Source organism: Triturus cristatus, chromosome 3_2 (assembly GCF_964204655.1).
Source record: "Triturus cristatus chromosome 3_2, aTriCri1.1, whole genome shotgun sequence".
In the NCBI taxonomy this organism is placed as follows: domain Eukaryota; kingdom Metazoa; phylum Chordata; class Amphibia; order Caudata; family Salamandridae; genus Triturus; species Triturus cristatus.
Genome location: NC_140584.1, coordinates 469191827 through 469207521, shown reverse-complemented (window position 1 = coordinate 469207521; position 15695 = coordinate 469191827). Strand labels below are relative to the sequence as shown.

Sequence of the window (15695 nt, the reverse complement as noted above, 5' to 3'; positions counted from 1 at the left end):
TAGCGAGAATCCTGGGGCTCCTGTCCTCAACCATCCAAGCCATTTTCCCGAGCCCAATTTTACTATCGGGCCCTACAAAGACTAAAAAAGCAATGCCTTCGCACAAATCACTCGTACTCTCAAATGCTGTCCTTAGACCAAGAGTCAAGAGAGGAATTAGAATGGCGGCTCAAGATTGCACAAGCTTGGAACGGCAGGGCAATCTTCGGAGAAAATCACAAATTGGTCATAGATTCAGATGCGAGCCTGGAGGGTTGGGGAGCGATATGTGGAAATTCTTCCACAGAGGGACTATGGTCAGATCAAGAGAGAAACATGAACATCAACTGCCTGGAACTCTTAGCGGGCTCCTTTTCAGTCTGCAGTTTCACTCAAGAGAGAATGAAATGTTGTGTGATGCTTCGCATGGACAACATTTCAGCAGTCCAATATGTGAGCAAGATGGGAGGGCCACATTCCAAAGACTTGGCAGACCTGGCAAAGGAGTTTTGGGCATATTGCGTGGGCGAAGGAATTTCCGTTGTAGCCCAACACATTCCTGGTCTGAGCAATGGAGTGGCAGACTGGTTCTCCAGGAACTTCAGAGACTCCAGCAACTGGAGACTGAACAGGCAAATCTTTCTACACATCCAACACCTATGGGGTCCCTTCAATGTAGATCTCTTTGCAGACAGACTCAATACTCAACTGACACGTTTCTTCAGCTAGAAACCAGATCCTCTAGCTGCTGGGGTAGACACATTCCTACATGACTGGAGAGGTCAGAGGCCATATGCATTCCCTCCATTTGTCATGCTGCCCAGATTTCTCCTTCAAGTTCAGAGATTCAAAGAAACAGTAGTTCTGGTAACTCCACTTTGGAGATCCCAAGCATGGTTCCCCATAGTCCTAGAAATGTCAATAGACTTCCCTCTCCTCTTACCATATTTCAAAACCCTGCTCCTAGGCCCTCGAGGGGAAATACACCCTCTGCTGAAAGAAGGATCCCTCACACTGATAGCATGGAAGATTTCCGGAGACAATGAGAAATCCCTGGCCTTTCGCCAGATGCTTTCAGACTCATATCTGAGTCATGGGCTTCAGGCACTAGAAAAGCTTATAGTCTGGCATGAAATAAATGGATTTGCCGGTGTCTTCAATGGGGTGTCAATCCCATTTCAACAGATGTAGTACACATGATTAACTGCCTTACTGAACTTTTTGAGTCAGGTCTGTCCTATAGGACAGTAAACGTTTACAGATCAGCCATTTCTGTGGGTCACTGCCTCATAGACGGTCTTCCTGTCGGTCAGAACGCTTTAACAAAGAAGATTATGAGAAGCATTAGGGTCCTCAAACCCCCATACCCAAATACACTTCCCTTTGGGACGTTAAATTAATACTACAAGTCTTGGAAAACTGGGGTGATAATCAACACTTATCTCTTAAAAAACTCTATTATAAACTCACAACCCTCCTATGCCTAGTTTGTTTCATTTAGGTGAATATCCGATGTTAGGGCTTTAGACGTCACCAGTAGGGCATACTAACCTGAAGGAGTATGTTTCTACATTAAAAGAAGAACTAAGACTCTTTCCTCAACTATCTTCTATCCTCATTTTCAAGGAAACCCAAGGTTATGTGTGGTGCAATGTCTGAAAGAATATGAAAAGAAATCCTCTAATTTAAGAAACAATGTCACTCATTATTAATTTTTCACAAAAGTCCTCACAAAGCTGTTTCTCCCCCACCTTGGCTAGATGGGTGAAAGATGTGATGATTGAAGTGGGGGTGAACACTTCCATTTTTGGGGCTCATTTCCTTAGAGGCGCTTCGGCCTCCAAAGCTTTTATGGGAAGTTTACAGGATACCTTAAGAGCGGCCGATTGGTCCAATGAAAGCATGTTCAAAACTTGTTATTTTAAACCTATGTCTAATGCAATTGATAATGTATTAAATGCACTTTGAACTTGCATAATATTGGCCTCTGTGTTGTGCCATAAAATGTAGATTTTTCACAGCCTGATGATCAGAAAATCTGGATTTTATTAAGGACACGGAGGCTAAGATTACCCCACCACTATTGCTCACCCGGGTAGAATAACCTATTTTATATTTTCTTTCAGAATAACGTCGATTGGATTTGGACACTTTCTCCTCTTGGTTTTGTTTTGTTCTTCAGGAATTCGTTTGGATTTAAAGTTTATCTTGTTCGCAGCGCACATAAAAGAAGGAAGATGGCTGCCTGTTGCTGGACTACATAGATGTTCAGAATGTTTTCAATGTTCTAAATTCTTCTCTATTGTTGCTGCTGTGTGAGCTGTCAATAAAAGGAGATTGCATAATCTTAGCCTCCGTGTCCTTAATAAAATCCAGATTTTCTGCTCATCAGGCTGTGGAAAATCTACATTGTTGCCTGAGCAGGATTTCCACCCCTCTGAACTAATTACCCAATGTTTTTACACATTGTATTTACATTGTGTGCCAGGATTAGTATTATAAACTAAAATGAGATGCCTGACTCTGTGTAAAGTTATTTGTCACTCACAGGGTCTACTGTGTTGTATAAAGAACTGCTATTGAATAAATAATTCAATAAATAAATATCTGTTTTCCGTTCTACATTGTAACATCAACAGTACTCATAATAGCATTTGAGTATACGACTGATATGTTCTCTAATATAGATTTGATGAATGCTGGAATGATACTTAGATATTTTAGGTCAATATTCAGATAACCTTTGTTTGGTGGTTAGAATAAAATCAAACAACCTGACAAACAATGAAGTATGCTTATAGAGCATTGATCAATTGCTGGTCAAAGCAGTTGCAGAATTTTAGGATATCCATGCAAGTTAAATTTGCATGCAATTAATCTTACTGAAGATCATTTAGATAGCTAGTGGTTATCCTGAAAACCTGGAATGACACTGACACTGTTTTACCCTTTCATCTAAACCATGTTAAGGGAAATCTTATATTCACAGACAGCAGCAGATAAACATGTTTGTTCACAATGCCAAGACAGTTTAATGAGATCTGACACAAGAGAACATGCAGCACGATATGAAGCACCATCTAAAACAATAGGGAAATAATTAAAAATTGCTTTGTGTGTCTAAAATAGATAATTAGTCTGCATTCATTGAATGTAGGTAGAGGTTGACTTATGTTAGCCAGCATGGCACTGACTCATTCATGACCCAGCCCTAAAAGCCAGGCACGATATAAGGTAGAGATATCAGCCTTCTTCATATAACAAACACTGTGGCTCCTCAACCTCAATAGTATTAATGAATCTAAGGGAAACTGTAGGTTCCAGAGTGAACAACATGAATGGTAATGGCTCCATGACCATACACCCAATTCTAATAGTAGTTTGTAACCCGTGGGCACATGGCTGTAGGGCTAACTGTTACGATGTACTGTAAATGCAAAAACATGAAACAAAAAAACTCTTGTTAACATAAGCAACTTCCAAGAATTGAAGATAATGTTCAGTCACCAGGGCAGCAAACACTAGGCCTGGGAGGAGCTTGCAGAGTTTCACTCTGCAGAATTCTGTAGAGTTCCGGAAACACTACACAAAATTCCACTGAGTTCCACAAGCGGGTGGAGTAATTAGGTAAGCTATCTTAAAATGTATTCTCTGGCTAATTAAGTAAACCGGAATTGTTTCCCTATCACACTTTTTTTGTCAATTTATTTGAGAACACAATTTTTTTTTAAAATACATAATATAGAGGCTGACAAGATGAAGCCACACCTCCTGAACCCACTTTCCTTGGCTAGAGCAGAGTACTAATACAATATACGTGGTTTCCAGGCGCTCCTCCTGCATAGTACTGCGGCGCTACTACGGTCGAGAAAGCTCCAATCAAAGACAGCATCCTCCCCACGCGCATCTTGAAGAATAACCAACTTCAATTCTACAGACTCTCCAAATTTAAAGAAATAATTTTAATGTAAACTAAGGTATAATAGTGGGCACATCCATTGTCAAAGAAAACAACGTGATATGCCAAAGAAACAAGCGAGCACAGTCTGACCTAAGCTCGAGATGTCTCACTTGATTGAACTGTAACACGCAAGGATAGACTATTGAATGTTAGGATAGGTCTAGTGGACGTCTGTTTCACCTCGTGATGCATGGGTGTCTCTTGCTCTTCAGCAGAGTGAGGCTTGTGGCCTAGTGGATTGGTATCTAGGGCATGTAGGGGAGTCTATAGACTGCCTATGCAAGTTTTGTGACTCTGTCTTTATTAATACGACGGCTCGAGGGAACACGCGGCATTCGCACGCCTTCATCCTGATATTCCGCTGTTTAGTGTGCATCCTAATCCAACAAGGTCACCATCCTTGGCGATGAGTAAATGAGCTCTGTTTCAGATGGTGCTCATGCAAGGGAGGTCCCTGAGCTCTGGTTTCAGATGGTGCTCATGCAAGGGAGGTCCCTGAGCTCTGGTTTCAGATGGTGCTCATGCAAGAGAGATCACTGAGCTCTGGTTTCAGAGGGTGCTCATTCAAGAGAGATCACTGAGCTCTGGTTTCAGATGGTGCTCATGCAAGGGAGATCACTGAGCTCTGGTTTCAGATGGTGCTCATGCAAGGGAGATCACTGAGCTCTGGTATCAGATGGTGCTCATGCAAGGGAGATCACTGAGCTCTGGTTTCAGATGGTGCTCATGCAAGGGAGGTCCCTGAGCTCTGGTTTCAGATGGTGCTCATGCAAGAGAGATCACTGAGCTCTGGTTTCAGATAGTGCACGTGCAAGGAGGTGGGCCAGATGAAACATGGAAGCTACACCACGGTTTTAGTAAAACATTTTAAAAACAATGGATTAGGAAAATACCCTAGAAAGGAACCAGGACACCACAGATGGTGGTAATGTGGAGTACGATACTACATTGTGAGACTGTGTAGGGGTAACATGTGTGTAAGACATGGAATGAAGTCAGCCGCGGCCGCTGCACGTAAGAGCGGTAGGGTTTGGGGGATTTCGAGAGCTGACCACCAGGGAAAATGTATTATTTATTTAATATTCCCTCGTGGTCGTCTGTCAAAATCTACCCCACTTGGCCCACCGCTCTTACCTGCAGCGGCCGCGGCTGATGAAGTGTCCATGCACCAATACATAACGAAGACATTTCTGTTTGAATGCACCCTCCTCCCTCATGCTTGTGACAAGATTGAGACACCAAGCCTAAGGATGCTTTTTCTTTTCTTCTGATTTATATAGCGCAAACTCGACCAGAAGGCATTGGAGCGCTTTACATGAGCACCAGTTACGTTACAGAAGTACACATTCGTTTTTTAGTATGCACTGGGAGATTAAGTGATTTGCCCAGAATCACAGGAAGCTGAGCTGACGCCAAGGCTCAAGCCTAGTTTTCCAGCTCCAAAGTCGGCACCTCTGGCCGTAAGGCTTTCCTTTGTAAGGCTTTGGAACAGCTTTTGGACATGCATATCATCAATGATGCACTGTCCATAGTACAACATCCCTTACACAAAACATATATGAGATATACAGGTCTGGCACAAGCCAGTCTTTCGCTATTTTAATGTACATTCTAATGTGGAAGTGTGCTCTTCCTGGAAGGTCCAGAGTGACTGTTCTGGAAAATAAACTATAGTCCTGCAGCCAGACACTCACACTGAGCCACTGGTGATAGTAAAGTTCTGCATCAGAAAAAAATAAACTATAGAGGCAGACAGCTCAAGTATAGCTGCACTTGTGCGTACAAAAACAACCAATGATGTTACTTATCTAATGCACAACCCCGGTTGACCTTTTCTGGTTAAAATCAGTTTCTGTAAAACGAGGAATGCCAGGTAAGTTGTATTTGTATAGAGGGTTAATAACAAACTTGGTGGTTGGTGCAGTGGCGCGACCACAACTTCACATACTATGAATTCTTGCTCTACTTTACATAGCACTAAGATGCAGCCGTTTGGTCACCTTGCCATGCTTCCAGGCGCATTGGTAAGGTGAGAAAGGAGGACTAGAAGATGGAAATACGGGGGTTGGCTGATTAGCAAGAGTATGTCCGAGACGCATGCTCTGTACTGTACCCCTGAGCGTGAAGGGTTCATGGAGATGGCGCCCCATGATGCCCGCTGCAGTGTTTTCAGGCCACGGCTGTTGGCAGTGTAGGTTTGCAATCCAGGCATTTCACTCGTGGAATGTTCAGCTGCAACCCAAGAAGCAGACACCGAGAAGGGTCTGCTTCTTGTGATTATATATATATATATATATATATATATATATATATATATATATATATATGTATATATATATGTATATATATATATTATCTACTGGCGGTCGCCAGTAGATAGTTATAGTTCGGACTGTGTTTCCATAGGAAATCTCAAAATTCTATTTTGAATAACTTTGGCGCCGGTTGACGAATCTTTGCGAAATTTTCAAAACTAATGGGGCGCTCCGCTCAGCTCCTACCCTGGAAGTCTCGGGGGGATTCGTCAAGCGGGGGCCGAGAAAAAAGGGGGGTCCCAAAACGCATTTTCCCCATGCATTTTCCCATAGGACCTTTAGTCGAAGGTACAGCCCGAACGGCTGAACAGAATTACTTGAAATTTGGCAGAGAGGTAGTCCTCAGGTCAGGGATGTGCCTTTTGCATATATGGAGTCAAGTCAAGTCAAGTCAAGTCAAGAATAGCTTTATTCGGTTAAAAATTTTAAAACCATCAAAGCATACGACAGTATATCATGTTGCAAATAGTTACAATTACAGTAATCTGAAAAATCCATTAATACAATACCAAATAAACACAATTAACGATGTTTCATAAATAGTAAATAATACAATATAATTGGCACATAATCACAATAAAAAGTATGTCGTCCAAATAATTCTACAATGTTTACATATCCCATAAAACCAAAACTAATTCATTAATCCACGTTCTCCAACTATCAAACAAAACTAAAAATGAGGGAGGTTCCCAGAGGACTGCACCCTATTTCTACACCTGATGGTCCCTGTGATATAGCTGGCTACCCCGAAACATACCAATGGTGACCCTAGCATTTGCAGATAAACCAATGCGGGCCTCACTTGCTCAAAAGTACGGTTCTTCAAAATAGGGCAGATAAATTTCTTACGCTGCAAAGTGTAAAATTTGCAAAAGAAAACCATATGCAGCGTGTTTTGTTCTGAGGTGTTATCACAGGGACAGGGCCCCAGGGTTCCCTCTTTGAAAAAAACTTTAGGGTAAGCTAAAAGCCAGGGAAGCATGCCATGCTTGAACCTTATTAACAAAAACAGATGGAATGGTTTGCTTATATAGGTCAGGTATGGCTGAATCTCTCTGCCTATACTTAGCATGACAAATCTCCTGACTGTCGGCTTACCCAGTTCCCCTCCTTCCCTCAGCAACATTGCTCTACTCACGAACTGAATCTTGAAGGCTTTTATTTCTGTTTTACTCAGCGCGCTTGGTTTATCAAATAGATCGAGGTAGCCGAGTGACTTCAAATTAGTTTTGATATAACGCAACCAAGGAATACACATGGCTTTATCAAGAGACAAACAGTCTTGAATAATAAGTTGATTTAGGTTCGGAGGATGCTGTGCCCAAACTCTCAGCCAGCCTAATAATGGGGCCACAAAAATTTGATCAGTAAGGTAACCTACCCCCAAATCTTCATGAATATTAAAAATAGGAGCAGATGTGGGGAGTGACAGCAATTTCCGGAAAAAGGCATTTTCTACTGATTGGATCTCTGTCGAAGCCTTATAACCCCATACCTCGCTACCATATAGGGCCATAGGAACACACTTGGCGCTATATATTTTCATAAGAGTGGGCAGGGGTTTACAGCCCAAACGTTTTGCAAAGCCCAACAGGGCTCCTGTTGCTCTAGCAAGAATATTCTTTTTCTGGGCGCATTGCATGACCCATGTTCTCCTGTCATCAAAGACAATCCCCAAATATGGGAAGGTCTGCACTTTTGTAAGCTCCTGCCCATTGCAGTAGAACTTAGCCCTTTTCGCCCCCCCACAACCAATTGATATGGAGTCAATATGTTCAGTAGTTCCTGAGAAAATTGCAGTTAAAAGCACATACATATCTATAGCCGCGCACCGTGCGCGCACCGTGTGCGCACCCTAACGTGCGCGAGCGTAATTCTGATTGGTTGTTACATGTCAGTCAACGTTCGAATCGGTCGTAATCAGGAAGTGTCGGACGCCATTTTGTTTGTTTTCAGTGCGAGAGTGGAAAAGGAAGGTGGCGAACATGAAAAGGGGGCAGGGTAGAGAGTTCCTGACCCCCTAGCCTTGGTCAGGGGGTCCCTGAAGGACCCCGAAGGCAGAAAAAAACATTTACATTTTTTTTTTAAATCGCTGGGGTGCGCGCACCGTGCGCGCACGGTGAAAAACCATTAAAAATTTTTTTACAAAATTTAATACGTAGTTTATTGAAAAATAAATATATAATAAAAATTATAATACATACATAAGTTAGCATTTAAAAAACCGTACAAATTCACTGAAAAAACCATAGGTTTCACACACGTTATAGTTAGGAATTAGCATTTTAAAAACCTTGCAAATTCACTTAAAAAACCATAGGTTTCACACATGTTATAGTTAGGTGGATATTTCACTCGTAAAAAACCAATGAAATTCCCCCGTTATAGTTAGTTGAGATAACTATAACTCGCGCGACCGCCACTCTATCACAAGGATGATGTCATGAGTGATGTCATGAGTGATGCCACTGACCATGTCATGAGTGATGTAATATGTGACGTCATGAGCAGAGGATTGCGGGCGCGCGAGTTATAGTTATCTCAACTAACTATAACGAGGGAATTTCATTGGTTTTTTACGAGTGAAATATCCACCTAACTATAACGTGTGAAACCTATGGTTTTTTAAGTGAATATATATATATATATATATATATATATATATATATATATATATATATATATATATATATATATATATTTAGTCATTGGTAAAAACATTATTCGATTTCAAGAAATCCTAACAGCATACTATACATACATGAGGAATATACAGCAACTACAAAGAACTGTTAAAAAATAATGACTTAAAATCTCAATACCAACTACTAAGACCTCAAAATATTTACCATCAAAGGTGAATGCTTTTACAGACTTTAAGGAATTTCTAAATTTGAAAGTAAACCTCAAAAAAGAGTATGGAATGGTATGTACCCAAAATCAACAATAACAAAAACCTTCCATCTACAATAAACCCCGTAGGTTAAAGTCACAAAACTTTTGTATTTAGGGATCCTTTTTAATAATTTATTGAAATGGGAATCCCCTCATATCATTAAGGGTGCAGAAAGTTAGCGTGGTGGTGGAAGCTCTTTTTCACTTCACAACTAAGCTGGACCATAAGCCTGCTAGGGTGCCGATCATGTTATAGAGAGCAAAATGCATGTCAGTTGCTCCATATAGGGCACGAGTATGGGAGAATGTATACAGGCTGCACCAAGCTCGAACTTGCTGGGAATTCCTTCCTTCAAAGGCTTCTCATGGTCCCCCAGGGTTTCTCAACCTTCTTTTGTCACCCTGAAGTGGGCTTCAACTACCTTGAGGATTATACAGCTCTTGCTCTGTTATTATTAGGGGTCAAAGTGTGGTCTACAGCTGAATTAGAATTTTCCAGGCAAAATCTGGGGACTTATAAGTAAATTAAATATGCCAATTTGGTTGAAGCCAATGTTACCATGGTTTAGGGTAGGCCTGGGCAGTAAATTTTGTTCCGCATGCGGAATTTGCGATATTTTGACATTTTCGCGTTCCACGGAGAGCGCGAAAATGTCAAAACTTTTGCAATCTGCCGCGAAACGGAAGTATTTTTCTTGTTCGCGCTTTAAAAATGTGTTCTCGCGCGTGCGGTCGCGACTTACCGGGTCCCTGCGTTCACCGATGAGTTTTCCTATCCATTCGCGTGTGCCACGAGATGTTGGATTGTTGGTAGCCAGTCGCGCTAGCCCACGAGAGTTTGCGATCGCGAACATGTAATTCGACCCGGAACAGGAAATAAGCATCGCGAGGACGATGGCTGTGCCCATTAGCGACCGCATGGGCAAGTTGGAGATATATTTCCCCGCGAGCACGCAAAAACACATCGGGAACGGGCGGGAAAATCAATCCCCGCGTCTTCGCGAAAGTTCCGCGCGCTCACGGAGATTTTGCGCAATTTTGCGATAATTTGCAAAAGTCAATTTCGCTAATTCCGCCTACCCCTAGTTTAGGGATAGAAGACCAGCACTTTAGCACTGGTTAGCAGTGGTAAAGTGCACAAAGTCCTAATGCCAACAAAAGTGATATTCAGGAAATAGGAGCAGTGAAGGTAAAATGTTTGTGGGAAGACCACACCAAGGATGACAGATCTAACACATCTATTTTTCACTGTAAAAAGCAAAGATTAAATCTACGTTATAGTTAGGGGTGGAAATTATTTGTTCATTTTATGTAAAAACTTTTTTTAAATTCACTTAAAAACCAAAGGTTAAAGTGATGTTATATATAGGTCTGGTAATAATATTGTACTTTACCTTAAAAAAAACTTATACATTTGCTGAAAAAAAAAAGGTTAAAGTGAGATTTTGGTTAGGTGAAAATGTGAGTTTGGAAATACCATTTAAAACTAAAACAAGCATTGGCATAGCCAATAGGTCTCGCCTTTGGGACCTTCTAAGTGTTTAGCCATGCAACAGTTGATGTTGTTGCACCAAGGATATTGTGCTGCACAACTAAATACTTATAAGGTCCCAAAGGCGAAATCTATTGGCTATGCCCATGCTTGTTCTAGATGGTGCAGACTTCTTTCAGAATTACTCTGAATAAAGACTTTGTAGACATGGAAAGCGAAAATCTAGTGCTGTTGTCTTTAGAGTCTTTGGTGCACAAGGAGAGTGGAGTCTGCAGATGTTCGGTGGAAGATGGAAGAATGTCAGAGGTGTCGGTATCTCTGTTGTCAGCTTCGTACTCAGCAGAATCTAGCTCCTGCAACCCAATTGTAATTAGGACCTTAGTAGCAGGGAGTAGGTATGCATAAGTGTATGGTGGGTGCTAAGAAGTCTGTGTCTTTTAACTTATGAGCAGCCTCTGTTGTGGGTGTCTGTTTGGGTGAGTCAACAGATATTGTAGTGGGTTGGCAGACGGGGCATGGGAGAGTTTCCAAATAGGATATAGAATCTTGGCATCTTGGCGGCAGTTGGTGGATACACGCAGTTCGGGGCTGTGGACTGACATGCTCAGAAAGCCTTGTGGAGTACATGGATCAATTATGCTAATTTTTGGAGTCATTGCCTCAATGACCGGTCATTTGTGATTATAGCCATAGGCCCTTGTTGTCCTTAGCATATTACATTGATAGATGTCTACAGTCTGGTTCCTACCATTCTGTCCTGAGGAATGCTCATTTAAATAACTGCTAAGGATTGAAACATCGACTTATTGGTCTTAATCATGTTTGTATTTCATGCCGGACCCCGAGAAATCCAAAATATCATTTTGATTGGATTCGACTTTTGTAATCATGTCCGTATGGTTAAGGCGGCTATATGTTTTGTGCACTGTATTATGTATTTCTGTATATGGTTTATGCACTTATTCTGCACTAGCCCTGCGCCATCACCTGTAGCACCAATTCTCTTATTGGAATTGTCACAACATTATATGTGCATATGTATGTGTATATACACCTTGAGATGAATGCACCTGGGCAGGAAGAGGCTAGATTCTGGGCAGAGTTGGCACGCCGGGGTCCTGCTGGTCATGGTGGCGGTGTGGACTGGACACGGACATCACGGGGCTACAGGTAAGTGTGCCGAGGGGACTTGGCGTGGCCTTTTACCTTCACTGTGTGCTCGGGTGCTCGGCTCCGAGATGTATTAGTGGCGTGTGTCTGCACCATGGTGATGGAGACGGACGGAGGAGGTGACCACTCTGTTCCACACGGTTTGATTTATGTGTAGGTGTTTGTGTTTACTTGTGAGGGAGGGGGCGACGTTGTTTTTGTTCACCACCGTATGGCTCTCAGTATATGTATGTAGGTGCAGGTATTTGCGTTCGCGTCTGCAGAGCTGTCTGTGTTTACGCATCTTGTGTCTATGTGTGTGTGGCTGTCTGTGTGAACCTGCTTAAAAAAAAGAAACTAAAATAGTATTTATTACAAAAATTAATCGTTGGGTGGGGGATTCAACGAATTGGGCTGTGAGCAGGTATATAAATGCAATTGCAATAGGATACAATACAAGTGCCCACTGTGACCATGGTTTCGAACGTGTCAGTTTCCTGCAAACTGTCCTATCATTTTTTTAAAAACTTTTATAGCAAGAAAATGTTGCTGCACTTTTAGATGAGCCATATTTTTAGTTCTCTCAAACTTTGGAAAGAGATCTCATTTGGATTTGAAAATGCATTGGTGTAATGTTTGTCTTACCCATTGGATGTCAGTCTTAATTTTTCACAAATGTTCATTTTTCGCTTGATTTTTCACAAATTCACATGAGAATATTTGCCATGCTTCTTTGATTTCTTTCTTAATTTGGCCTAAGTGGAATGCCGAACTTTAAAATAAGCCCCAAACTTCAAGTGAATATCTGATCACCGGAGCTAATTACTGGGTGGCTTCACTTATGTTACAGTGAACGACTTCTCACAGAATCTTGGGGCCAGATGTATGAACACATTTTCCCATAGACAGAGAATGGGTAAAACTGTTTGATACAACTGGCCCTTGGTGACTTTGTGGGAACGCAAGGTACCTAAGGACCCCACAAGAGGGCGCTGTTGTTGTGAAGTCCACGGAGAGAGAACTGCAACATGTACCACGGTCTCCGGCTAGAGATTTTGGTTAAAAGGCGAGGGAAGGAGAGCGAGGGAGAGGCAGGGAGACTAGTTTCGACCCCTGGTGCTTTGAAAAGTAGAAAGATTGCTGGCTCCCGGCGCTCTAATGAACATCAGCTCACGGAGAAGGGCTAAAAAGCAGCAACCGGCCTGCGCTGACACACAGAAGTAACTTGTTGGGCAGGGAATGAAACAGCAGTCCTGTAAAATACAAAGGGGCAGAGCAAAATAAACTACCTCGGCTACAACGTCTCCGCCGGTGAAAGGAGGGAGATTTTAGCGTCCCTGTGCCGTATTATGGATGCTTTATTGGCGACCCCGGATCAGCGGCACCATTGAGAGGAATGCACCTGGGCAGGAAGAGGCTGGATTCTGGGCAGGGTTGGCACACCGGGGTCCTGCTGGTCATGGTGGCGGTGTGGACTGGACATGGACATCACAGGGCTGCAGGTTTGAATCACACCCGCCTTTCAGGGTTTACTTGAGGTGATCGTGAGGGCTGCTCTGTACTTGGGGAGAGTGTGTAAGAATGCAGGACTTGCAGACAGAGGTGGTATAGCAACAGGGCACCCACCCCCTGAACGATGCACCGTGCCACCACCACCACAGGCACGGGACAACCCCAGTTGTCCATTTATCAGCCGGACGCCATTCTCTGTTATCAGCAGCGCCCCTAACTGGAGGAGAGAGGCCGCCAGCCTTCGGGAGGAGGGAGGGGGCTGTCCCGGTCAGCAAGGCGGCAAGCAGTGGCTTCTTAAAATTTAATGAGTGCGCTTTTTGTTCACCTTAAATGCACACGTTATGTGGCAGGCCAGGGGGACAATAGAAACATTTAGTGGAAAGCTAATAATGGATGCCCTCGGCATTCCCCTGCCAGCGGGGCGCCCTCAATGCTTCTCTGGGCACATAATGGGGAGGGGCAGCGCACCCCTCTTAGGGGCACTTGGCATTTCAGTTCCCAAACAAACAAGCGTGGGTGCGGGTTGGAAGTTTGAGGAGGAGGCAGCAGGGGGAGGGGAGAGAGGAGGGGGCCTGCACTGGTTTCCCTTGCGGGAACAAGCAGGGGCACCTTCTGTTAATTACGAACAGATGGTTTAAAAGCTCGCTCCCGCAAGGGAATCGCCAAACGTGCACGCGTTGCCATTCAAAGCAATGCAACGCGTGCACGTTTTTGCCTACAAAATTGAAACTATTGCTAAAGGTCTTTTTCCTAAGGAGCGCATATGCGCTGCGTAGGCGAGACCTAAAAACACGAATTCATCAGGTATAGTTTACTCAGCTATCCATACCATGCGCCCCTGCCATGCACTGCTTATGACCTCACATATTACATCACTCATGACATGTTTAAAGCATCATTTATGCCATTACTGATGACATCATGCAGCAAGTGTGACAGTTTACTATATGCTTCAAGCAATGAAAGATATTTCGTAAGCCACATCTCAAGCACATTTTCAGTAGTTTCTCTACTGCTAATAAGTGTAACCTTGTGCAAAATGATTGAGCCCCTAAGGGGATTGGTGTGCTTGTCGGGCATGGACTCTTCCTGAAGAGTTGTCCACAGGGCAAAGGCTGTGTGTAGTAGATCCTTCACCATCTAACAGGGTATGAGAGTCTGTGGGTAATAGGCTTTCCATGAAAAATTGTTCACATGGCAATAGATGTACATAAAAGGCACTTGGCGACCTAATGGGGCTTTGTTTTCTGGAGGTAAGGAGCTCTCTGTGAAGGACTGTGCCCAGGGCAAAGGCTATGCATGGTAGAGGCTTGGCCACATAATAGGACATGGGTGTCTTAGGAGATGGGCTCTTTGTGAAGAGTTTTCCACAGGGTGAAGTCTGTGTGTAGAAGGGGCTTGTCTACCTGATGGGGCATATGTGTCTATAGGGACTAAACTACATTTTAATAATTTCATATAAGCACATATGTTTATCTAAATTTTTTTTTTTAATGTTTCTGTGCCATTTTGACCGTATTTACATATATCATATGCCATTCTGGTTTTTGTTTACCCATTGACACACCAATTCCCAAAAAACCCTAATTTCAAAATATTTGGGCCTGATAAATAAACTGAAAGAGTTGTATTAGAGTGCCCCAAAGTGCTATTTTGTGGGCAAACCATAACACAAACATTGATTTGTGCTTCGGCATTGACTGTTTAAAATGTGTGCAAAATGATCAGACTCTTACAATGCGCTGTGCTGCTAATTAGCCGTTTAGAGTAAATTTGCTCCTCCTGTTAGTTTACAAAATCCGGCATAGTGGTTTAGGATTCAAATGAAGTATGGTTTTGCTAAATGTCTTTTATGGGATTTACTTTACAATATCGTGAACCCACACTTTGAATTACCTTCCTTAGGTTGATGGCATTTTATGTTTGACGGACATTTTGACTGATGACACTCATTCTGAAGCCACCAGAGCAGAAGCAGCGGCCGTGATTGCACAAATCACATCTCCACACCTCACCTTCACTCAACATCTGAGCAGCTTCCTGGAAAATATGGAGGAAATTGTCACAGCCCTTGTTAGTAAGTACTGTCTGCAAGCACTTAAGGCCGTGATTACATATCATGAGCGTAAAGGTGACAACTAGCTGTATCTCCTGTTGTCTTAGTGCGTGTATCTCCTGTTGTCTTAGTGCGTGTATCTCCTGTTGTCTTAGTGCGTGTATCTCCTGTTGTCTTAGTGCGTGTATCTCCTGTTGTCTTAGTGCGTGTATCTCCTGTTGTCTTAGTGCGTGTATCTTCTGTTGTCTTAGTGCGTGTATCTCCTGTTGTCTTAGTGCGTGTATCTCCTGTTGTCTTAGTGCGTGTATCTCCTGTTGTCTTAGTGCGTGTATC

At 42.8% G+C, this 15695-nt stretch overlaps 1 protein-coding gene across 2 annotated transcripts in view; it reads left to right on the top strand.

The window, feature by feature from the left end:
- The window catches only part of INSC (INSC spindle orientation adaptor protein), a 1274962-nt gene that overhangs the window by 1093856 nt on the left and 165411 nt on the right, over positions 1–15695 (top strand). For both annotated transcript variants that reach the window (XM_085648109.1, XM_085648108.1), the window contains exon 9: positions 15212–15383. In XM_085648109.1, the coding sequence (XP_085504235.1) occupies positions 15212–15383 (172 nt within the window). The remainder of the gene's footprint in view (positions 1–15211; positions 15384–15695) is intronic.